At 36.9% G+C, this 26,925-nt stretch overlaps 1 protein-coding gene across 2 annotated transcripts; it reads right to left on the reverse strand.

Annotated features, from left to right (window-relative positions):
• Positions 1–3,319: 3,319 nt before the first annotated feature.
• Positions 3,320–25,800, reverse strand: dync1li2 (dynein, cytoplasmic 1, light intermediate chain 2). 2 transcript variants are annotated; one of them, XM_077229285.1, is made up of 13 exons: positions 25,650–25,800; positions 24,941–25,014; positions 24,270–24,386; positions 23,770–24,000; positions 16,030–16,196; positions 13,687–13,780; positions 10,339–10,474; positions 10,098–10,209; positions 9,944–10,003; positions 8,334–8,375; positions 7,964–8,081; positions 7,276–7,404; positions 3,320–4,490 (listed from the first exon to the last, which is right to left on the reverse strand). In XM_077229285.1, the coding sequence occupies exons 1-13, from the start codon at positions 25,742–25,744 to the stop codon at positions 4,474–4,476; spliced, it is 1,392 nt and encodes a 463-aa protein (XP_077085400.1). In that variant the 5' UTR covers positions 25,745–25,800; the 3' UTR covers positions 3,320–4,473. The 2 variants fall into 2 exon arrangements, with proteins under 2 accessions (XP_077085400.1, XP_077085399.1); XM_077229284.1 differs by having other exon boundaries at positions 3,320–4,495.
• Positions 25,801–26,925: the final 1,125 nt, after the last annotated feature.

A 26,925-nucleotide genomic window follows, 5' to 3' on the forward strand; every position in this document is an offset into this window, starting at 1 on the left:
AGGGATGTGTTGTTTTCAGCTGTTTTTCTGATTGTCTGAATGAGAGTCTTCATCTGTTTGCCAACATTCTTTGAACTATACTGTGGCTGTTTCGCAGTGTATTCATTTTCAAACTCCAAAATTAGTTTCGGTTTAATTACTAAAAATAAATTGCATTTTACTGACATATTTTAATTTGTCTTCTATCAATTTCTTTTTTAGATAAGGTGACATTTTAAGCTGTCATAAGGTCGTTACAACATGCCCCACCTATGGGGCACGTCGTCACATTTCACTTCCATTGTTTCTGGGTATATAAGGAAAAGTGGTATACTTTGTAATAATGAAACAAGACCACATAATTGTACTAGACACATATGAAATGAATGTGGAAAAAATAAGATTGGAACCCAAATGTATTTAACTGAGAAAGTCAAAAAGTCTTAGGTTGTACACCGCTTTTCCTTGCTTGTAGCTGAAATTGAAAAAGACAGTAGTCGTTTCAGGATTACTTACTACTAATTAAAAAAAAAATAGTAGGCACACCTGTAACAACAAAAAAACTAGCTAGTTAAATAAATGTTAAATCAGCTTGCCACATTTTGCCTGTTTTTTAAATCCTAGTATGCAGCCTTCCTAGACAGCAATGTTGCTACTTTTTATGATGTTAAAAATACTTTCTACCAGCTTGTACAGACAACTAGTAAGTCGTTTGTATATTGATTTAACCAAAAAAGTGAAAATGCTGACAGTAGTCGTATACTTATATACACGCACAGAGTTAAAAATATAGACTCATGTAACATTTTATATTACATTTAAAAGTGTGTTATAGGCTATGATTTCATGAACTTGTACATAGAACGTGTTTAGCCTTAAGATTATATTTTGAAAATTTTGCATGTGCACATTTTCATCAAAAATATGACACCAAACAATGGATAGATATTGGGAGAACAGCACTGCCCCCTACTGGTTTGGCTCCCAAACCATCTCATATCTGACTTCTCTTAAACAGTTTCAAATGATCAGTCTCAATAGACGTAATGGCAAACAAAACATGACATATTTGTAGGTCTTAATCAGTACTGTAATACTGTGCATCTTCTAAAATGATTTGACATGATGAACAAAAAACTATCACAAGATAGTTGTAGTCAGGATTTGTATTTTATTTAAGCCAGGACTGGGGAAAAAAAAAGACATTTCCTTATCTTGTTTGCATTAAAAGCAAGATTTCACATGGCCACATACTCCATCAAGTTAAAGCCATACAATCAGACTCACTTTACGGTATAGCACACAAACAGTCATTTGTGTGAATAGAAAGGTCTTTCAATTCCTGTATAGAAAATTTTGGAAGCCAGAATATTTTCTCAACATTTTCTTACTTACAGGGGTAAGTGCATATTAGAAGGATTATACAGAACAAAGCGGTCAACTTCCATCCTAGTCTGAATGAAATACATACAAAATGTGCTGTTCATTATAGAATTGCAATCATCCCCAACCGAGGGAAAGAAATCAATGAAGCTGAAGCCAAGTAAACTTTTTTTCTTTTGGTGGCCACCCTTAGATCTTTTATCCATTGTGTGTCTCCTTTGGGAAAACAGATGGGTTCTGAGTTAGGAAGCTTTTTCAAGTACTTCAGGCATCTCAGGAGCAGCTTGTTAGTTCTTCAATTTCTTAGTCCTTTAAGTTTTTGTTTATATTTGAACCAAGCTACTATTAAAATCAGTAACCAGCTAAATTTGTGTAGGAAAAACAATGACATGTTCAAATGCTAACAATGTGTTGCTTAATAAAAACTGAACTAAGACAATTTAATAACAGCTCTTCGCTTCCAGTAAAACGGTTACAACGTCACGTCTTTCGGTGGAAAAAAAGGAGCCATGTTCACGGAATGTGTCAGTGATACTTCAGTACACACAGTGAGATTTCAGTCACACAGCAAATGCAGAATGCAATGAAATACTTAAGTGCATCTTAAGTGCATTTAAGGTTATGAGCGCTTTTAAAAGCAGGTATAATGTTATATGTGATCGGAGACTTCATTAGTGACAGCCCAAGAAATTCTCACACAGTCCGCATAGATGAAAATCCTTAACCGCTAAAACAAGAGATATATAGTCCAGACTTAATGTTGTGCTTGAATATCAGCAAATGCTTTATAGCCCTGCCCATCATAAATGGAAACCGTTAAGCAATATTATGCAGAATAAATGTAGATTTCATTCGAGTTCCTTATCCCTAGTTTGGTATAAGATTTTTCTTTTCATATTTCTAACACAAGTTCATGCAAAACAACAGTAAACTCATCATGTCTTGTGGTCTATTCCCTTGAAGAGCTTAAAAAGAAAGGACAAAGGACAAAAAAAAAAAAAAAAAAAGAAAAAAAATCGGACATTGAACACAGACCACCACAGTAAACAGAGGATCCGTTTTGGAATGATGGCTTCTCCAGGCTCGGCCAAGAACGGCCACCTGGGAGAAATTCAGGGCAGCTACTCGACATAGACATAACATGTGGTTTCTACATCTTTGGTTCCAGATTCCAATTCTCTGCGTTTTCCTTTTTCATCTGAAAATGTAATGATCACTTAAAAGCCACTTAAGCTGCTCCATTTACAGTTTATCCACAACAACAGCAAGATTCAAAACCATTACATCATGCCTGTGGATGATTTGTCAAGCTAAACCAACTAAACTTGTTACATGTTCAATGACCAAAAAAGAAAAACCGAAAACAGTTTGCTTGAAACAAGGAATTCAATACAGCATCAGTAGTGGAAGAAAATGTTGAGAAATTGACTATGAAGACGGACGAGGCTGTTATATGGACTCAAACCTACCCTGAGTGAAGAGACAGAGCATGTGGAGTGACAACACTGAAGGCAAAGTCATCACTTCCAGTGGGCACTGAGGCAGGGCACACAAAACAAACATGTGTCGATCGCTTACAGAGACACCTACACTGCGCAGAAACCGGGAATGTTTAACATTAATCAGTCCTCAAGTTATATATAATATATATATATATATATATATATATATATATATATATATATATATATATATATATATATACATACACACATTTAAAAAAAACTGCTAACAAACAAATCTGATATCTCATTTGTCACGACTGACAAAAGACACGACGTACAGTCGGTCGCTTGGCCACATGAGAATGGTGCTAGTGGTTAAAGCCACAATTTCAAACTTGAGGGTGGGACGAAATGTCCCGTCAAGATGCTAAACACGTTTTATGTTGACAGGTGAAATTCACGAAAAGAAAGGCAAGCTCACTATGGCAGCAAAAAAGAAAAAGAAACTAGGCCACTGAAGTAGGCAAAATGTGTAATTTTAGCAAAAAAAGCAATGACAACAGACAAACAAAAATAAATTACATTAAGCTGGACCAAAAAAAAAAAAAGAGAAAAGAACCATTGACTGTTGATGCTACAGTGCAATTCCTCTTTTGGAGACAAGCACCTTCACTACTACACAGGCACTTGGGAGTTATACTAGGAAAGATGCTGCCCTGCCCCTCTCCTCCAAAAACAACCATAGCCAGAAGAAAAATCTTAGCCTGATACTCATCAATGCTTGTTTCATGTGAAATAGTTCTCCATAAATTGTTAAAATAACTCAATTTAATACAAAAAAATCAAATCAAAGCTTGTGTAGCAAATATTTAGCGCATATTTACATAATTCAGAGGCGGTGTGGCTATGTCTGCCACTCCTGTATGCTGAAGGCCAATGGGTATTTGTCATTAGTGTCATGACATCAGTGATGTTAACCGTGTTAAGTGAAGCTTAACGTCTCACTGATAAAACAGAGAGAAAATAACAGCTTGATTTGCTTGCTTCTTTATAAATACATCAGCATAAATGCAATTATGTTTGTACACACTATATACTTTTTGCAAGTACTTGTTTTCGATGAATATGTTTAGGCTTTTAGCAGTAGTTGTATCAGATTTCAACACTGCTCGTTGAATGCAGCAGTGCGCATCTGCTCTAGTCAGGAGGAGGGGAATGGGTGCGGTTAAAGGTGTCCCAAGCTAAGCAAGGCCCCACACTTTAGAGGTTTGACTGCCTCCTTAAGGAGAGAGCACCCATTGCCTGACCTGCCACATCAAAAATGTATCACCACAAATAAACACACATAGAAAGGGGTCTGGAAATGAAAACAAAGAAAAGCAGCTGCATCTTTTCAAATATCTACCTCTCTTTCCCCCACAACATCAGAGCCTATACATATGAGAGAATCCCAACACTTTCGGTCTGTTTGCTGATTGACACACAAGGTGGGGGGAATTTTGGTCATGAATAGCATTTTTTTTTCTCCTTTATGTCATTACATGTTGATTTCCAGAGTGGACAATGCTGTTGACGCGCTCATGCCTCGTTCTCTGTCGCTGGGGTGTTGTTGGCCGTTACCATTGAGTCGGGGTTTCGAGTCAATCGGTCCAGTTCCGCCTGGACGTCAGTCAAACCCGGCTTCTGCCCTTGGAAAAAAGAGAGAGAGAGAGAAAAAAAACAGAGTAATCTCCTGTAGTTTCTGTGTTGTATATAAATATAACATAGGTTGGTTTATGGGGGAACCAGTTTGTTGGATGAGTGCTGCATGCTGGTATGTATTCAAAAGGAGCATGCTGTGCAGCTACACAAATGCAAACTTACTAAGAAAGACATGAAAAGGGAAAGAAAACAAAGCACAATTTCATGTTCATGCTGGGGCCATAACGGCAGGTAAAGAACAGAAAAGTGTTAATATATATTAGAACTTCATGTAAACCACTGTAACGAGGTCGACCGATTGATCGGTTTTGCAGATTGCTGGAACAATTAGTTATCGACAAAAAATACATACAGATAGTTTTTCCGGGTTGTGTCCGTTGCTGGGGCGGCTGAGAAGAGTTTGCTGTGGTTAAACGGTACGAGAGCTGCTTCTAGAGGTGAAATAAAAACTATCACTGACGCCTGGTGGAGTTTGTTTTGACACGTGAGGTTGTGCGCTGCCCAGAGAGGCAAACATCAAATGCGGATTTAAAACCTATACAACGAAGCGGTATGTATACATTACAGGTTTTCATATCATTATAAAGTAATTAATTTGTTGATTAGATGCTGCATTAAAGTACTAACACTAATTTCTTTTTATTATCATCACTGTCTGTAACATATTTTGCTATTTTTATTAGATAATCAAGTGTTCTAAAATAGAGGCAAATAAAGTGTTAAGAGTATACATACAATATACATATGCATCTAATTTCAATGCTATAGCGTTTGAGTAGATATTTAAAGATGGCCATCTGTAAGCATGACTGTTTGGGTTTATATGAAATAGCAACTCTTTACAATAAGATTCCACTTAAAAGTATTGTTCATTGTTAATTTCAACATTTACTAATATATTTTTACATTTTAAAATCTCTTAACATTAGTTAATGCACTATGAACTAACAAATAATGATCAAAGTATAATTAACATATTTATATTTTTTATATTTAAAAAGTACAGTACATTTTCATGGTGCAGTACTGTTTTAAAATTTTTGTAATAAAGTTTAGAAGTATTTTATGTGTCATGTTTGTTTTCATCCAGTGTCCATTTTAAAAAGCTATCAGTTGATTAATGGGTTACTGGCCAGCGCGGGCCAACCAAGTTATTGTTATCGGTAAAATCCACTATCGGTCGACCTCTAACTGTAACAAAATATTATAAAAGAAAAGTGCAGTTGGTATGAATTTGACAATGTCAAATTCTAAGTATGAAATCCAGAGAGTATGGGATATCACCATCCATGGTGGCGTCACTCACACAGGCTTTTCAGCCCATTCCTTCTGGTTACTCTCTCTGGCTCTAAGGGTAAAACTCCAAAAAAACAGCATTGTCCAGAGGGAACAAAAGAAAATTATGACAGAAGGTGACCAGGTGAACCTCATGAAGGATTGTACAAGTCATAATTCAACCCAAAATCAAAAGCATATTCAGAATGTCCTGTTATCCATGTTTACCAAGTTTTTGAGACTTAGGACATTGCATTCCAAAGATACAGTCCCATCAGTCACTATGGGCCACACTCACAAATATATCAACCTATCGCTCAACAATAATTACATTAAAGGGGTCATATGACAGTTCTAAAAATAACATTATTTTGTGTATTTGGTTTAATGCAATGTGTTTACACGATTTTAGGTAAAAAAAAGTCATTATTTTACACATACCGTACATTATTGTTGCTACTCTATGCCCCGCCTTTCTGAAACGCGTCAGGGATGGAGAGAAAACTATTTAAACATTACTGCATTTGTGATCGTAGAAACAACAAACAAGCGCTACTCTATACTGCTCAAAAATCACGTTTTAATAGTCAGTAGCAAATTCTTAAAATATGAAAACACTTACAGGATGTGTCTGATTCAGAAGCGCTTGAATACATGCAAAGATGGAATTGCCCCACTTTTTAGAATCAGCCTTTGTGCACAGCCGGCATTGTACTCTCCCAGGTTCTGGAAACAGTCCTCCGAAAAAATCAAACATTTCCGTTGTATTGTTCTGGACCAGTGTTGTAAATAAAGCTAAAGCACTGTTGTATAATTGTGTCCTCTTTTGGAAGGCTAAACAACATAGTTTGGCTTTCGCAGCGAAAAACACAGTGTCTCCACGAAATGCTGCCGGCGGCAACAAAAATAAAGCGAGAATAAAAGTAACACCTTCTTTCTTTGCGTATACATTTGGGCGGTGTTATGAAACTCTGCCTCCACACACTGACGTAGAGTTGTGGGGGCGTGTTTAAACGAAGCGCTTTAGGAATGCGTGGCTGAGATTTAACTTTTATAAAGAATATCTCTTTAGGTTTGACACTTTGAGCTTTGTAACTCTTCAGATCTTATACTTGCACTAACAGCTACATAACACACTAAAGACACAGGAAAACAAGAAATTGCATCATATGACCCCTTTAATTTTGATCACTTTTTGTCAGGAGTATCTTGAGATGGTGCTTTTACCCCATTTCATGTAATTCAGACAAATGGCTTGGGACTACTAAATAAACTGAAGCCAATATTGAGACAATTATGTGCATTTTTACATTATTTTCAGAAATAAAAATGTTCCTAAAAATAATACTAATAATATTATTACTCTCGTTAATGCAATACAGTAATGTAGTTATAAAAATCAAGACTTTGGGCTAAGATATTACCCATACATAACAGTACTTTGTGAGATTCACCTGTTCCAAGACTTGAGGCTGGGAAAGGAAGAATTTACCTGTTTTCTTGGCAGAACCTTGTACAGCTGCTCCTGCTCCTGGTGACCCAGGACTGCCCGGCGCACCTGTCTTTTTACTTAGCAGACTGTTGAAGAAGTTGGCCAGCACTCCCTCATTTGCTGCTGCTCCTATAAACACACATAAATGAAATATCATGACCTCAAGTGACAATGGTTCCTTGGTTTCAATGGCATTGACTATAATGCTCACAAGCTGACTATTAACTGAAAGATGGTGAACAAAATTCAAAAATGTCAAATATGACTCCTGATACCCTACATGGCGGGAAGGTTTAGGAATCAACTAAAGTTGATTTAATTAAAGAAACTGAATCTATTCCTGCTGGTATGTGATATGCTTTCCAGCTGTGCTTAATGATGGGAACATTTCATTTGTATCCCACACAAACTGGAACCAGCAGAAATAGAATATTTAGGGAATTATTCCAATGGTCTCCTCAGGGAGGCAGTGTTTTAAAGAGGTTAAAAGAACACTGCAAGACAGAGGCAGAGGGATGATCCAGCAAAATGAGATGAGTGTGGGAGAGAGAGAAAGAAAGAGAACAAAGTGCTCATACTTGACTCTTTTTGCTTGACTGGCAAATCACGTGTTATTTGTGCCGCACTGATGAGCAGAGAGCCATGAGATCACAAAGCTTCATTTAGGTTCTGCATCAAGATATATTACCTTTCATGTTGGGGTCTGGTTTCTTCACTGCGGTCATGGGTGAGACACTAGCCACATTTGTAGGCCCTGTTCGGCCTGTTGGCCGGGGTGAACCAGATGAAGTCCGGACAGGAGACTCCTATACACACAACACAAACAAAAAACAGGTGTCAGGAAAATGCAAAAGCAATTCACGAGATTTAGATTTCTCAATACACAAATCACTAAAGAGGGATCTAAAATGCAATTTAAACGAACAAAAAGTTTCGGTAGCTTTTGTAAAATCCTAAGGCATAAGTGTCAAAATATTATCTCACAAAATCCTCAAAGCAGCATAACAGTGTCACACTTAAGTGTGTGAGGTGAGAGTGCGGTCTGAGGTCACACTTACTGTTCCTCTTGTGGGTGTGGCCGGCTGCTTAGATAACAATGACTGTAATAAAGTAAAAGACATGAGATGTAAAACCTTAGTAAAGCTTTAATCGTTATTCTGAAATACATATGCTACCGTTCAAACATTTGGGGTCAGTAAGATGTTTGATGATAAAGACATTTTCAAATAAATGTGCTTAGGTGAGCATAATAGACTTTTCTTACTGATGCCAAACTTTTGAATGGTAGACTACTTTTTAAATTATAACTGACACTTTGATGACATTTATTAAAAGTACTGAAGTTGGTATTATACAACGACAGTTATCGAGCTGATACACAACACTTTGTTTGTATTCCATGTCACAGACAGTGATCTTTTCATTTCAAAGACAAAGAAATGAAAGTACTTGGTGAAATCAAAAGGAGCCGCTTAACAGCGGTGACCGTGTTTACATGCAGCTGAATATTGTTAACCCTTAAATGGATATCTCTGGTCCTTAGTGACCCGGGACGTCATTTACTACCCTCCTCCCATTTCATTTTTCACAGTTACACAACAACCTTCTTTGTATTCCTCAAATTCATTATAAACAATATAACCAGAAAAAAATAATAAATGCCTGTTTTCACATACATTTTTTGTAAAAATTGTACAGGGTCTGTGTAACAGTGCAAGTATTTTTTTTTGCACAACAGTAGGCAATGTCTGATACAAAATGATGAAGTGACGTTTCACTTCAACAAAAGAATAGGAAGAATCATCAGCAAAACCTGAAATGGCTCAGTGATTTACAGCAGAGCAAGCACTGAAAGCAATCAAATATTAGTGTCATTGTCACTGGATGGTGGATTTGGTGAAGAAGCTGTCAGCGATCAAAATATTGATTTTAAAGACGTTGAAAATTATAGTTTTGAGATTATGTTTGAGATCATGAATATGAGCCAGATGGTGAGTGTAGGAGCTCTGACGAGGACAGTGATGATGGTATAATACATCTTCTCAAACTGAACCTTTTTCAAGATCCAAAAGGTAACAAAATGTGCTTTATTTTATTCTTCTGTAATTGTTACTCTAATATCAGGAGAGTTGTATATTATCGCGACAGGTAGAGATCCATGCATGTTAGATTTAGATCCGGGTCGCTAAATACCCTAATATGTAATAATGATTGGAGAAACAATCATGCATTTAAAAAGATCATTCTCAATAAAAAAAAACCTCAAATGAACACTGGTCACAACTGATTAAACCACACAGGGCTGTTCAGGATATTTGACAAGACCTACAGTGAACATCCAGAGAATGTGCCAATATGCAAGAAGCTGGCGTACAATGTACATTAGAAATGAATTATTGTTTTAAAATGACCAAATATTGTGTAATTAAACAGTATGCTGCACAGCTGACACTGGGTCAGCCAATGAAAACATTGAAGAGTCAAATGGGTTTCACTGCATCTAATCAAACTAATGAGAAACAGCAGGAGGGCACAGTGAGAAATGCATGTTGACGTCAGAGAAGAGATCACTTGAATGGTGGAGGTATGTTCTAGCTACCTTTCTAATATGTAACTTCAGCACTGAATGAAGAAAACCTGATCTTAAAACTGAAGTCTGTTCTCCTACCTGCTGTTTCATGAGGAAGACTTGCTCATCCTCTGCACTAATTTCCTTGTCATGTACCAACTTTAGAGACAAAAAAGGAGACAAAAAGGAAAATTTTACACAAGCAGAACAACTTAAGTTGAAATTCTCATTCCTAGGTTTTCTCTCTTCTCACCTTTCGTACAGGAGGTTTCGTTATAAAGTCCTCAAAGGGATCTTCAGGTCGAACTGTTGTGAAGTTTTCATGCAGGATGGCAATTTTCTTGTCATTGTCCCATCCGGATGGACTATGCAGAGATTTAAAATTGTTTTAATAGAAACCAAATTGAATTAGACATGGTTTTCTTGCATAAAAAAGATAAATAAGATAATAAAAAGATAAATGCAATGTTTTTAGGGGATTTCAGAGATCTCACATGAACACAGTGTCCTTCTCAACCACTAAGGCAGGCATTGTAAACTGGAAGTCGTATATTTTGTGCACCATGTATTTGTAGAGAAGGTCCATGTTCTTCTCCTCTTTGACCGAAGTGTAAATCAAGCCAGCTCCATCTGTGAGACTTCGTTAAGGAGGAGTACACTTTTTTTTTTTTTTTTTTTAACAGGAATAAAAAATACTCTAAAAATGCTATGGTAAGTTCACCTCACCATGTATGGTAAAAAACTAAATGGCCGAATATTGCATTACATGTAATTTTTAATGTAAAAAATCTTTTTGCAAGTAAAAACAATAATTTCCCATATAATTTACAATGAAAAACATTCCCAGAAGTACCTGCACTATACATAATTTATAATATTTTCTGTATATAATTTGGTTTCTTCTAATTGTTATCAGTAAAGAACATTAGGGCAGTATTGTGTTACATATTCTGTTTTTTAGTTAATGTCTATAAATGAGCAGTGGCCACGTTTGCAACACGTTCACATTTGAAGAAAAAAAAACCTCACATCATCATGTAGCTTTCAGTTTTACCACCTGTATTATTATTATGGTGGTTATCGGTACATTTTAAGGTAAAGAGCATTTTTTGGTAGGGCTGGGCAATATGGCAAAAATAAATAAATAATATCTTTTTTTTGGGGCTGAACGGTATACGATGTATATCTAGATGTCTTCTACTTTTTTCTATCTGAATAAACAAAATTCTGTACTTACAGTATTTAAAATAAAATGTCATTTCACATACTATACAATGTTGTCCTACAAACAATGTTCATACAGAAGGCTATGAAGACAAATATAGTGAATGTAACTGTGTAGGCTATGCTATATGTGCAAAAATAAGGTTAATATTACATTACATTTTAAAAACAAAAATAATGATTTTCAAAGCAAAAGTTAATTTCACTAAACTAAAAATGAATATAATAACAAAAGAACAAACTAATTAGGCTATTTCATTACCCCATTACAATAGTCACTTCGCAGTTACTGCCATCATAAAAATACACTTGTAGGTTTAAAATTCTAAATATGGCACATTGTCCAACAACAAATATTTTAGCAAAATGTAATTTCTTTCATATGCTGAATACAAAAGAAGATATGTTGAAGAATGCTGGTAACCAAACAATTGACAGGCACCATTGATTGCCATAGTATGGAAAAAGATAATGTGGCTACAGTCAACTGTTTGGTTACCCATATTCTTCAAAATATCTTTTTTTGTGTTCAGCATATGAAAGAAACTCATTCAGGTATGGAACAACTTAAAGGTATTGTAGGTAGAAATCCCCAAAAATACTTTTTTCCAATTTTTTTCAAACTTTCTTTAAATATCAATGCATAATTAAAATGTAAGTACTCTGGAAAATAAATTATAAAAATCGAGTGTCTGTAGTTCTCTCAGGACTATAATAAACACAGCTCATTATTCCATTCGGGACGAAAGAAATGATTGGCTGGGGCGACTGTCACTCTCCCTCGCTACCATGGATACCACCTCTGCTGATACAGGAGGAGCCCAAATGCGCGCACCCGTTTGAAAAGGAACGGAAGCTAGTAATAACAAACAATTATGGCAGAGAAAGAACAGTCACAATTCTCAGTAACGTTACCTGCATATAGAGGCAGCGAAGTCAAACGAGTTAAAAAAAGGAAGACAGTATTTGAAAAGGCTATGAACAAAAAGTCTTTGGATAAATAAAGAAATCATAAGAGAGTCGGCGTGGCTTTCCAGCGTCGGCTACTACTGAGTGATCTCAAGGGGCTGAAAAGTGACTCCATGATGGCTTTATTTCTGCTGGACAGGTAATCTTGCTGTTTTCATTTTGATGGCATTTATTTTTTCATGAAGCATGTATCACTAGCACACCAAACTACCTAATATTAGCTACCTAACGTTACGTAGCATAACTAACGGTACTGGCTTAGCTATGACAGTGTAACTTTGGTGTCGACTAGTATAACATTACTGTTAGTGAGCCAGGGTTGAGACGATAAATAAGCAATAGGCCTATCTGCAGTCGAAAGCTGTTTTATTTAATTTCGCCGAATCTAACTTTAGGTTAAAAAGTTTAGGGGATCTATTTTTATACCTAGCTTTACCCTCTGCCTAAACTGTGTTCCTATTTTCACCGTGAACTCTACCTACTCCGTTTTTTCACGTTTGGTTTGTTGTTATATGCTCTACATATGTTTACATATGTCTTTATGTTGTATCTGTATGTGCTATACAATATATGTTGTGTGTGTGTGTGTTATATTATCTTGGGTCTGCAATGCAGTTGTGAGAAGGTGTTTGAGTGTATGTAATTCAGTTTATCTGTAAACAATCTTATGTTATGAATCTTACAAATTCACCTAGATCACAGTGTAACTGATAGTAACGGCAAACGTGTATCAATGAAGCTATTTATAGCTTTGCCTTATATTGAGTTTGATTCCGTTACGAGCTAGTAAAATATTTTAAACTTTACAAGTATCGTTATGCGAGCTGGATAGTGAGTACTAACAGCCATGTTAATTGTTTATATTCATACTGATAAAGTTAGTTATTTTATTACTTGTGATTCTGACATGATGTCACTACATCTGGTAAAGCTGGTAAACACGTCCGACTCTTCCAGCTGAGCGAATGGCCGGGATCGCGCGTTCATTTGTTTTGGGGGCGTGGCTTTGGAAGGAGCCGAGTAGGGAGGGAGTGGGAGTTAATGGAATAATGAGCTGTGTTTATTGTAGTCCTAAAAGGACTACAGACACTCGATTTTTATAATTTCTTTTCCAGAGTACTTACATTTTAATTATGCATTGATATATAAAGACAGTTTAAACAAATTTTGACAAAAAGTATTTTTGTGGATTTCTACCTACAATACCTTTAAGGGGGAGGAAATGATTAAATAAAACATTTTTGGTGAACTATCACTTTAACTATATCTGTTTTAAAAGGCCTTAAAATAAAGCTTCTCATGTTCAAGACAAATATCGGATGTATATATATATCGATATGAACGTTATTGCCTCCTTCAAAATCTTTATAAAAAACATAATATATCGTACAAACTTGATATACTGCCCACGGCACCCAGGCATAGTCTTTGGTACTTAATGTAGATTGGCATACTAACATTAAATAACTTGGAAAATGTACAGGACCAATATGCCACACAGTAATACCTGAAATAATACGATGAATTTCTGGGAACCACATCTGCCAGTTTTTTGCTGAACATTTACATGGATTTTTTAAAGTGTATTGTATAGGGAAAGAGTAATATTACAAAAGCAAATATATTGAGACTGATTTTGTATAGGATACACTGTAGACAGAACCGCCGGATGTGAGACTGAATGAAGTCAAAATGCTCCTCCTTGTAGTCGTGCTCCTTCTCCAGTACACTGACTGCATCACACTAAAAGATAGAGACAGAGATAAATCATTTGAGGGGGTGTCTTAGGTGCAGTGTCTTAAAACATAGTACTTGAACTGAACAACCATAGTGAAAATTGTCATTTTTGAGTGAACCATCCTTTTTTAAATGTATTGAAGCTCTAAGATGTTTACTCTACTGCTTGTATTTAAAAGACAGACTGTGACGACCTGTGTCTTTAATGGGGTTTTCCCTAACGTTGACCTGATTACTCCGCCCTCCCATATGATTACATCGGTGACACCTGCTGCCAACTTCCCTTTTCACCTTTAAAAGAAGACGGCTGGCAGATGTGCACGGCCTATTTGATTTGATTGCTTTTGATATTTGTTTGGTGTGGTTTCTTTTTTACATGCATCATGACGCCACAGCACATTACATTCCCATGCATTCATCTAGCATGACACTACTGACACCTGACTACTACATTACACAGTTTTTGTATATTTTTTTCTTTTGTTAATAAATAACTTGCTTTAACAGTTTGGCTTTCTCGGGTGTCCCTTTTGAGCCACGGGGCGTAACAGACATCCCATCCTAAAAATAGTAGACAAGCACACACATGGGCAATGGGACTCATTACGATGCAGAAGCCATATTTGTGAATGACTCAGGTTGTGGCCGATTGCCAGCCATAATAGTTTTGGCAGGAAAAGGAGGTGCCGACTAGGCTGCTTAAAAATCCAGGAGGCTTCCATGAGCATCACTGGAAATGCAAACACATCTCTGCATGTCGGACACCCCTGACCATATACTGAACCACAAGACATACTCTCTCACTCAATAATAAAAATATCCTGTCTATAATACTTTAAAAAGTTACACATGTGACAATGAAGCAATGCAATTCATAAATAGAGAAGCTAAACCTACTCCTGACATCTTGAAAAAAATCATTTAAAAAAATGTTTTCTTCAAACAATGAACATCAATGGCATCCAATGTTGTTCGGACCTCAGCATTCTTCAAAATATCTTTTGTGTTCAAAGAAGAAAGAAAGTCATACAGGTTTGGAACAACACAGGAGTGAGTAAATGCTCATTTTAATTTTTGGGTGAACTATCCCCTTAGAGGTGTTGCAGATGGCCAGTGAAATGCTGCCGTTTCCGCAGATCTGGAACGATGATGCTAATTCATATTGATTAGAATGAATTTTGTGCTTTCAAGTAAATTGGAAAGAACTGCAATTCTGAAATTCAATCCGGCTCTATTCTCCTCTATTCCAGGGTGTGGTAGTTTGATCACTGTGGCGAGGGGGGCGTGGTTTTGCGAAGTCTGTAGCGGGAGAGAAAGGAGGGAGCCGCGCGGTGAGTAAGTAGGGTAAGTGCAGATGATGAACACCTGTGTCTGATTGCAGTAATTGGCGTGGAGAGACCGCATATAAGCCGGCGGGAACGAGAGCGCGGGAGAGAAAGCTGGTCTGGGACCTCGAGGACTGCTGCCTGCCTAAAAAGTCTGCCAAACTGTTTGCATTGTGTATTTTATTTCTCTTGTGCTGTGTCACGTCTGTGGCTAAGTGAATGCGCTACTGTGCGCCACTTTATCTTTCATTTATTTCATTTATAAATAAACGAGAGTCCCAGTCACGCCGGTCCCTGTCTTCTTCCTTCCACCCACACACTGAACCTTACCACAATCACTTTTCCTCTTGACGTTGAAGAGAACAAAGAGCGAACATTTTACTCTCAGACCTAAACCCCCTCATTTAAAACAGGTTGTCTTGCATGCACCCAGGGCTGGAGGGAGGCTAACAATAGTAAAGAACATTGAGCATGTTCTGATCCGAGAAAGCATGTGAGGGGAGCATGGTCAGTCTGCAGCTCTGGACCTGCAGGCTACTGAGACTCCATAAAGAGAGCTTTTCATCTGGATAAGATCAGAAGCAAAATTCCCTTAACACTGAGCAAAATAACTCAAAAGTCCCACTCAAATGTCCAAAACAGTATACCTACAAATACCTATTTATACACAGGATGTAATACACACGTTCAAAAATTTGGGGTCAATAAGACGTTTCTTTTTTCTTTCTTGAAAGAACCCGTCTTGACTTTTATTCAGCAAGAACAAATTACATTGATCAAAAGTGACAGTTCACACACACACAAAACGAAATTAAAAAGTGTGCTTTAATAATGCGATTAATTTTGAAGTATTTATTAAACTAATATGTTAAGATAATAAAATGCAGGACCCAATGTGACGGGTCAAATGATCTGATCACTTTCACCTACCTTTGTGCAAACTATGAGCACTGGAATGCCCAGGTTGTGTGTGAGGACGTTGTCTCCCAGGGGCAGCAGCACACTCTCATCTTCTCCCGCAGCTGCTGGGCCTCGTCTCTGGGGCGAGCTCGGAGTGGCTTCCTCTGGTTCTACATATTCCTGGAAGGCCTTAACCACTGCAGAGAAGAGAGCAACACACAAGCAGGGTCAAACCTTTACACGTTTATTTACAGTAAATAAACACTGTCAGTATGTACATCATCAGTCGAAAATAACAGAAGCATCACATTGCACATTACTATTTACATCACTTTGCAATTTAAAACATTATTTTACAACAAATTCATATCAACATTTAAATAAGCAAAGGCTACATATTATGTAGAGATAGATTTCTAGCAATAAGACGACAATGGGGTTTAAACAATGTATTAGATTGATGACGATGAAAATAATGTATCCATCCATCATCAACCTCCATCAAGTTTGACTCTATTTCTTTAAATGGCACAAAAATGCATTTCTAGTGGACCTTTAAAAGTTATTATATAAGGCCGTTTACTAAGATGCGTTTTGGTCGATCGGATCACAAGTGTACGTCACTTAAAACAGGTATAAACGGGCTCTAAAACATTGAGCTTCTCCACTCTCGACCACTTCCAGAGGTAGTTGAAACGCATTTCGACCGCAAAAGACATGGGAAGATCAGAAGCCAGACTGGATTTAAACTTTTTCGGGCTAAAGACCCAAGTATGATTTTAAAAGGAAAAACGTATAAATTATTTTCTTTCACCATTCCTGATTTCTAACACACACACACACACACTGTGGTCTTGCGGCTGTTAAAACAGAAATGAAAGCTGCTGCTGTTTTCTCCGAGTGCCTTCATATGTAAATTGCACAAGTTTATTTTGTCCATTAGATCGAAAAATCTGAAAAAGCCCATACACCTGCCCACCCACAGACCCTCTCTTCGAAGAAATCAGGACAGAAGTGGTTGAAAGTGGACAAAAGAGACTTCCTTTTTCTTCCTTGTGATCCGATCGACCAAAACTTAATACCAGGTGTAAAAAGGGCTTAAAAGACTGCATCCAAGCTAATGTTTGCCTACTAGCAATAATGCATTAATGTTGCTGCTCTTGAAGAGGTATGAGTACTTCAAAATCAAATTACCGATGTTTGAAAATGTCACAGATAACTTTATAAACATGGAAGCTCAAACGTGCTTAAAGGTACAATATGTAAGAATTTTGCAGTAAAATATCCAAAAACCACTAGGCCAATATTATATATTTTGTTTAGTTGATTACTTACAATATCCCAAATATTTCCAACTATTTGTAAATCATGAGAATTTAGCGTGAGCAGGGGTGAGGAGTCGCCAGTCAATGACGTCATATCCGCGTTACCCTTGGTTTCCGCCAGGTTTGACCTCATACTGCCAAAGTAACCATGGCGACAGACGTGGACAACTGGGTTATGCCCGTTATGCCTAGCAGGACGCTCATGCTGTTGTTGTTCTGTTCAAACATTATGGACCAGCATCTTTCAGGATGCCAAGAGCTCCACGTCTGCGACTAGCTTCAACTTGACAGAGACTCGAGTGTTGCATGTACTTTATTAGACAGGTGAGCAAATGTACATAAAACTAATCAATGTTATATAGTTCAACATGATGAAATGTTAGAATATGATCTGTATGTTATTCAAATGTTGATCTAGCTTAGTTAGTCTCATACAGCCAACACACAACCTAACTAGCAACATTCAACACACTGAAATGCAGTTTAGTATGATAGTGTAACTGTTAGAGCAAGTGAAACAGCGCTTCGTTACCTCAAGTTTAATTCGTCTAATAAACTGACCTGTGTGAGTATTAATTCAGCACTTGCGTGTAGTTCGGTACAATGAAATGTCCTTATTCCTTTATATCCGTGGGACTCACGTTGTGTGTGGAGCTGGTATAGCCTACATCTAGCAATCGCACCCTGCTTCACACCAGTCATGTTAAAAACATCAATGTATTCACTCATCCATAAAAGATCCATCAGCTTGACGACAAGATCTATAATTACACTTAATGCGGAATATACGTCATCAATATACGCCTTTGTTATTGTAAGAGGTTAGCGACCCCTGGTGGCGAAAAATCCTTGCATATTGTACCTTTAACATGCAAGAACCAATGAGGTTTGTTCTTGTGCATCAAGCAAGCACGTTTGAGCTGCCATTTACTATATTACATTTTACAATATTTCGATACCTTTGTTTGTGTATTGTGTTTGGAAATTGATTGTGTGAACTCAACGGAAATTTAAATCAAGCGAAATTTAAAAATACACAAGGGTTAGTACTTTTATGAGGAAACCGAGAATATTGTGGATGCATACCGTAACATTACAGCAAACATCCCATCGGTCCCTGGGACAATGCGAATACACCAAGTGGTCACCAACAGAAAAGGACACTTGATCTCCAGGGACGCCAGCTGTCTGTGTGCTACACTGAATAACCTGTCCTGCACATGTTTCAACACTCACCACTTCACCTTCCCTCCACTGTCAGCTACCTCAAGCACACCAGTCAGACCTCAACCAATCCAGTCAGAGGAGCACCTGACAGAAGAACTTCAGGGATCCCAGGAGATCGACTGGAATGACGACCATATTATCGGAAAATGGTGTGTCCTGACATATGACAAGGAGATCTACCCAGGAATCATTGTGGCAAAAGATGAAGGATATGCCCAAGTGAAGTGCATGCACTGTGTTGGCCCGAATAGATATTTCTGGCCAGCCCGTGAGGACAGCATCTGGTACATACTTGATGACATTTTAAGAATGATTCCTGCTCCTCTTAATGTGACAGCACGGCACGTAGAAATACGGAAAGACATCTGGTCAAAACTTGTTGGGTAGGCAGACAGGAATGTTACATTAAGTGATCATTAGTGGCTTTTGTTTATTCTGTTAAGGCCAAACATGTTCAATTGATCATTTAATTGCAATGTAATTTTGGTGTTTTAACAAAATAATTGGTTTACATTTACATCTGCAGAATCATCATCATTTTTCATAATTTTTATGCTAAAATATCTCAATAGAGCTGTCTCCAAAATAGGCTGATTAGTCATGTTGAATTAAAGGTTTATGAATGTCCAATTAAGACTCCATTACACCCATAACTGTAACTCAAACAAGCAGTGTAACCAATACGGTAACTGTTGTCAACCCTGTTACTGATGTGTCAACCCTGTTACTTGTATAATATTCTAATATCATTTAAAAAATAAAAATGTAATCAACTAATTGTATATTTTTAGTAAGAGAGGCTAATAATCCACTCAAAGTTGAATTGAGGCGTTTTATTTTTGTTTCCATACATTTTTCTTAAAACAGAAGATGCTGGGAGAGTGTCATTTGCAAATGAACGTATTCATCCACAGAAAAAAAAAACTTTCAAGATTCTCAATTCACAAACACTCTTAATGTAACAAGGAGGGGTTTATCTTTCATAGTATATCAGATTTGTTCTATATCTGTATTTAAAACCTTTTCATAAAGTAATTACTATGTCAAAAACAGGGTTGACAAAACACACATTTACGTTGGTTAAATGAAATACTACTAATAATAATAATAATAATAATAATAATAATAATAATAATATAGCCTGAGATGGCACGGCACATTTTCCTGAGAGGTAAGGATCAACTTCATCCAAAAAGGGGCTTAAAGACTTTCAAAACAATACTTTGAAAATCAAACATTAAAATTGGGAAATGGCACGTTTTCGTATAATGACTCAGTAAATGAACAGAATTGTAACTTTTGGGTGAACTATCACTTTAAGTATTAAATAGCCTCAACCAATAAAAAGCCATAATATAGAGAACATTCACAGATTTGGGACATTCCGGTCAGGTTAACATAAGACCCAAACAGACAGTCTGTCCCAAAAAAATATTACATTTAAAAAAAGAAAAATATAAATAAATACATCTTTGTAGCATGTTTTTTTGCCCAAACAGTTCATTATCTGTGTAACTCAAACTGCCTAAAATCATGACTTGTTATGGACAAATTTGAGTGGCCGATGCCTGTAAAAGAGCAGCCCAGATGAGAACAGAGCTGACAGCACATTCTCAAGACTCTGTCTGAGCTCTACATTACAGAACACAGGGGCAGCAACCCAAAACAATGTTAAATACACAGGAGTATATGAGGAGGGCAAGATGGTGATGTGCGGAAGTAGGTGCTGGAATGGTCTTTTATTTGTGGTAGATTGAGGAGGTGGTGAGGGAGGGAAAGGGGGAGGAACTTCCTCAGGAACCTTAAAAATGCAGCTCCAGACGACCCAGAAACCAGGCAAGCTGCACAACTTCCTTTAGCGTACTGTTAATGGAACAACAAGCTGCTGGAATAACAGACACGCCAGTACCAAAAGCAGATTTAACATACTATCGTTTAAAAGTTTGGGGTCACTACAATTTGTTTTGTTTAAGAAATTAATCATTTTATTCAGCAAGCCAAGAACATATTCAAATGATCAGCAGTGACAGTAAAAACATTTATAATATCACAAATATATATTTCAAATAACTTTCTATTCAAAGAATCCTAAAAAAAAGAAGTGTAACATGGTTAATAATAAAGTCATGTGACATTGAAGAGTAACGGCTGCTCAATTTTGCTTTGCCATCACAGGAATAAATCATTTGCAATATATTCAAATAGAACAGTTACTTTAAATAGTAATAGTATGACACAATATTACTGTATTTTTTATTAGATAAATGCAGCCTTACCGACGCCAAACTTTTGAACGGTAGTGTATAAACTGGATTCATCACTCATGAATCTCTTTATTTACTAGTTATATAACACTCAGTTACCCACACCCAGCGATGAGAAGTGTATGTACATGTTTCCGTAGGAGCCAGAGATCAAGATAATTGGTTGCAAACCAATAAAATATAGTGTTCTTTTTGGACAAATTTTCAATTATTCCCAGAAGGCAAGCCGAAGTTAACCATCTAGTGATTCTTCATAAATGATAATAGCCAATAGGCAAGAGTTCAATACCATATGGCACCTTCTGTTGAAAGGTTTTTTTTAATAATAACTTGATCAGCCTGTTTTCACCACAAAATCAACACTGAAGTTGTGGTAAAGATTTTAATCTGCAACTTTCTTAATCAATATGACTATGTAATGTAATAGTCTCAATCAAAAGAAGCACCAGTTTACAATCACTTTCTACTGTCGACTTTGACCAGCTTCCACAAACAAGGGTGGGGACGGTCAACAGAATACACACGTCCAGTCCGCATTTGCAGGCATGAAGCCATTAGAGTGCATCTAAATATCATGATAACAGAAAACAAAAAAGTAAATATAAAAAATACCAATTAAGTAGCGTTGTTTTTGTAAAAAATAAAAAAAGTTACAAAGCCCACATTTCCACAACACAAAAAAAGGATTTCCAAAGTACATCTAGATGTCTCTCTCTACATTAAAAAAAAAAGTTCAGTCAATGTGTTAGCTGACTAAGAGCTGTGAGACGGTATGTTTTAGCACAGTGGTTTGGCTTTGGTGCTCATGCCCTGCTTAAAACAATGAGTTGAATGTCAGGAAGGTCTGAGTGAGCAGACCATGATGCAACGCCTTGTAAGAGAGGCTGAACTGTCCTTCCCACTCGAGTGCTGACGTCACTGAATCCGGTCAGATGTGACGAGTGAGCAGAGGCTGCTTGTGCTTCCTTAAGGAAACAACGGCCCTTTTTCTGGGTGGGTCAGTTTAGACAGAATTTTTTTTATATTTTTGAAAGAAGTATCTTATGCTCACCAAGGCTGCATTTATTTGATCAAAAAACAGTAAAAACATGTGAAATGTTGAAAATATTGTAGCCCTGGTACTTTTTTCAGAAATCGTTGATGAATAGACAGTTCAATTGAACATCATTTGCTTGAAATAGATCTCTTTTGTAACATTATAAATGTCTTTACTGTCATTTCTGGTAAATTAAATGTGTCCACAAAAAAAAAAAAAAAACCTGACCGCAAATTTTTGAATGGTAGCGTATAATACAATTATTTTCTGACAGCAGAAATTAGCACCTGAGAAACAGTGGATAGGTCACCAATAATCAAAATAGCAACGTCATTGGATCCTATTTCAGCCAAGATAATACATTAAAATTGGGAAAGTATTTGCAAAACATGGGGATGATATGAATGATGTTTCCATGAAACATTTAAAATCACATGTTTTAACTGTAAAAGTAAAACATTTAAAGCCATCACAAAAAGCATGTTCTGTATGATGAAAAAATATTAGAAGGATGAATGCCACACAATAAGGTGGTCATACTGTCTGGGACAAACAGAGCTAGAGACTCAAAATGCCATTCAAATGTGTTGTAAAACCACTGGGCTTTGTATTTCATATGCAAGCTAAAAAAACAATACCATTGACAAACCACTTCCCCATTCTGCTGTCACAGCCCTGTTTTATAGAGCACATGCAGAAACAGTCATCCTCAGAAATAGCCTCTCACTTCATGTCTGAGCACTCATGTCTTCATGTCTGCCTCTCTCTTCACAGTCACACCTCTCAAACGCTATTGGGCTTAATGTTTTCAAAAAGCAAAACACCTTAAGCCATCAAATGCATGGTCAGTCAAAGATTTTAGACTTTTAAAATCCAAAATATTCACTTCAAGCCCTGATAAACATTTCCATTTAAAAGACAAACACGTGCAGTTCTGTTTATTAACCACTAGAGTTATGGACTGCAGATTTAAAATGAATTGGAATAATATTTAACAAATTACATTTTTAACTGTATTTTTGATCAAATAAATGCAGCTTTGGTAAGAGGCTGAACTCAAAAACAGAAAATCTTACTGACCCCAAACTTTTGAACTGCTGTGTTTCATCCAACTTACCAAGGTTAAAAAAAAGGTTGATTCTTAGCAAATATTTAATTTTAACTAACACTTACTCGTGAGGCAGTATTTGTGACCACCACTTTGATTCTAACAGCAAGAGTCTGACAACATGGGTCATGCAAATGTAAAGCACAAAGACTGCTTCATATCCAGACTGTCATTAAACTATCCTACAGTGCAGGCGTTCCTGCTCTCATAACCCTCATGATGAAACTAGATTAGGACTCATGAACAAAACCATTTTAATAAAAGCATATGTTACCTTATATTCACATCAGATAACTGTATACATTACCTACCAAATTCTCAACATAAAAAGTCATTTAATGTTCAAGCTACATTCTTCACTATATCAAAAACAAACAACCAAAATCAACCTCTGCACCTGCTTTGTTACGAGGGATTTATTAGTGTATTTATTACTGCACCGCAACTTTCTGCACAATCTGTCATTGACTGTACTGTCAATATGTAAATGTAGCAACCAGTATCACAATCTAAACATATGATCAAAATATACAAGACAAGAAACATTGTAACATTTGAAAACAGAGACATAAATGTTGAGCTGTATCAATTCATATTCCCACCTGCCTGATTTACGGTGCTGCACAAATATCCTGCAGCTATTCATGACCACTTGAGTAGAATAAGATGTCTAGCATAAGCAGCTGAAGGCAGACAATATGCACACTTAATCACCAATAATATCCCTTGAATCTGAATGACCTCTACAAACAAACAGCAAGGTGTTAATACTACTACAACCTAGTAGTAAAAAAGCAAAACAGCACTTACTCTTCTGCTCCATCTCTCTCATTTCCTCAGGTGGGATCTTCAGTTTGTCCACGTGTTCACGCAGCACACTCGCCCACTTCTGCAACGACTCCATGATGGTCCAAGGCCGTGACATGTCCACCACAAACACAACTAGACTGTCCTTCAACGACTCAGTGGTCACTGCAAACTTCAGCAAGCCTTTGTGGTACAGGTCTCCATCCAGGATCCACACGCTGCAGCGAGTTAAATCTGGAAGAGTTTATTGTAAATACATTTTTTTTTAACTGAATAAACAGCATTTTCTACATACAGAGTAAATGTACCCAAAATAAAATAAAACATTTATATTTTTCACGTCATTCTAAACTTTATGTAATTTGTTTGCAAAACAATACAATTTCATAGTGCGGCCTATTAGCACAAAACAGGCAGTTAAACGAGCCAAAGCTTTGATAATCTTCAAATATTATTTTGTACATCCTTTGATCACCTTCTTTGACCCAGTTTACATCACTTACCCTCTCTGTCTTCATCCTGGACGTTCAGGTACAAGTATTCCAGCCCTCTGCCTTTCTTACTGTGCTCAGCTCCTTGAAGTTTTGCCATGAGTGTCGTCTTTCCTGAACCATCCTCCCCTAAAACACCAGAAATCATATCACTTATAAATCATGACACATCGGTGTATAATAATAAAATCCTAATTGTTAAGACAAAGAAAATTATTTCAGCTTTATGCCTGGGACAAAGTTAAAGGGATAGTTCACCCAAAAAAAAGTGTCATTATTCACTCACTCTTGTCATTCCAAACCTGTATAACTTTCTTATGTAGAACACATTAAATTATATTTTGATGTTTTGTGTCCCATACAAATGGAATTCAATATCCAAAAAAAGTTTGATTAGTACCAGCATTCTTTAAAATATCTTAATTTGTCTTCTACAGAAAAACAGTAAGCCATACAGGATTGGAACAACGTGACGACGAGAAAAATAACAGAAGTATCATTTTTGGGTGAACTATCCCATTTATAAGCTTCATACACTGTATTCAAAGAAATGTGCTGAAGGTTGCACATTTAAATGAAGCAGCGTACGTCGATATTGTACGCAAAATATAATTGCGCTTTTAATAAACTATGAAATTTAATTTAAAACAATATTCAAAAAAAAACAACAAATTGTCACATACCGAAAAGCAATATATTTTTCCCAGAGGGCAATTTAGAGCTTGAGCGTGTGGAAACTTCACTGAGGATTGAAGACCTGAAAAACAAAACAAATGACCGCCGATCACTTGCCATTCGTGACATTAGCAGACTGGGGCTTTAAAGCGTAGAAAGTAGTTGGATGTTTAGTTTCGTCAGCAGATACCTGCAACTAGGTAATATAATGTTACCAAAACATCCACAAAAAGGCCGTTACAAGAATGAACCTCTCTCACAAGAGATGGATATCAATCAACCGTTAGATCCCACCAGAAACGCAAAAAGTTTCCTGACAATCATCATCACCCGCATTTCAATTTAATTAGCCAAGCAAAGCTTCATGAGAAACGACTTGAACACTAACGTTACAAATATGAAAACCGTTGAGTTTAAATGCTAGCCAATAGCACACAACATACACCAGTGAGTATGACATGAACATTATAAACCGAGACCATCTGCGTCATAACATCCCAAAAGACGTTCTTTATTATTCAGCCCGCTGCAAAGGTCTAATCTAGCCTAATCCAGACTTTGGTGTAAGTTTATGTGAAGTGTTTGGGGCTCATCCGGGACCGGCGTCTGAACTGGGCAGCACCCGGCTGGTGACAAAGCAGCACTTCACACTGTCAAATAAACGGACTCCTTGCATAAACCGCTACACTTCTGGACAATTTGAGGGTACGAGCGTACCAGAGGTTTTGTCCTTCATCATCCTCGTTACTGTTTTCCATAGTGTCGCCTGTCCCAGCTGCGCCCAGTAGCTTCTTCTCTAAAACGGGAGCCATCTTGAGTGTAGAGGCACAAAGGGAGGCGCACACTGAGCGCCTGAGGACCTCACATGAGAAGCTCCGCGAACTACCTATCCTACTACGGCGAAGGACTAGCTCATGAATATTAACTACGTACCTTGTCGCCCTCCCAGTAAAAGCAGGCGATTGTAAGTGGGTTCATGAATATTAATTAGGCACATGACAGGTTCGGGTTGTACAAAAAGCATACAAAAGCAAAAACAGCGTGACCAAATTTTATATTCATGAAGAACGACTTCGCCGTAGTAAGAGTCATAAATTATCGCACAGTGCTCTTAGAAATATAAAAAAAAAACAGATACACAACTTAAAAATCCGAAAGAAGAACAGGACATGTCACCGAATGGTTCCTCAGACCTCATACGTTTTTCTTTGCTTGTTTAAAATACTATGCAGAAAACATGAAATCATAAAATACTTTTTGCCCTGATGTTTTTAATTATGATCAGGCATTGAAAAGGCAGCACTGTCCGCGTTGGCTTGAATGATGTCATTTCAGACTTTGCCGCGCGCGTAAACGTGATTAGCGCGCAGATCTGAGGTCAGTTGAGCGGCTTGCTTTTTCTTATGATCTAAATGTAGGAGAGGAAACTGGTCCACTTCATATGGAGAGAACTAGAGTCGGAGACGATGGTTTGCGAACCCGTCTGAATCATAGACTGTATGAATCGGATGTATTCGTTATATTAAATGCACAATTTATTATAGAATATAGACCTGTTATGAGTAGGCTAATAAAGTACGATTTACTCTAAACCCTCGTCTAGTTATTTTGGACCTGTCTTCAAAGAATGGGTAGAAGGCTAACGTTACTCTAAATAACAAATCGTTTTGGGTATTGGTAGCCTACCAGACGTAATACAGAAACAATAAAATCATATAGCCTATAATAAGATTTATGAAAAAATAACTGTTTAATAAGTGTTAATCTGATATTTTTAGAGGTCACGTGTTCTCCCCCTCTATTTATAGGCCTACAAGTTGTGGTCTTTACACTTTGGATGTAACGTTAGCCTACATGTTATTTTATGCAGATTTTAATCTTTTGTTTTGTTTTAATCTATCAATTAATTTTTACCCTTTGTAATTGCAACTCTGGAAAAGTATAGGCAACTCTATCTTAAAAACACTTAAATAGCGTAACAAATTGAATAATA

This window comes from Siphateles boraxobius, unplaced genomic scaffold (assembly GCF_051911475.1).
Source record: "Siphateles boraxobius isolate OS27281-9 unplaced genomic scaffold, OSU_SipBor_1 130, whole genome shotgun sequence".
NCBI classification, from domain to species: Eukaryota; Metazoa; Chordata; class Actinopteri; order Cypriniformes; family Leuciscidae; genus Siphateles; species Siphateles boraxobius.

Bases quoted from the DNA above. Each gene is read 5' to 3' on its own strand.
- dync1li2 (XM_077229284.1), bottom strand. From the start codon at position 25,744: ATGGCTCCCGTTTTAGAGAAGAAGCTACTGGGCGCAGCTGGGACAGGC. The intron at 10,004-10,097 runs GTGAGAAGAGAG...TTGTCTCTAAAG, and splicing joins CGAAACCTCCTGTACGAAAG to TTGGTACATGACAAGGAAAT. The intron at 8,082-8,333 runs GTAAGTGTGACC...TTGTGTGTATAG, and splicing joins CCACACCCACAAGAGGAACA to GAGTCTCCTGTCCGGACTTC.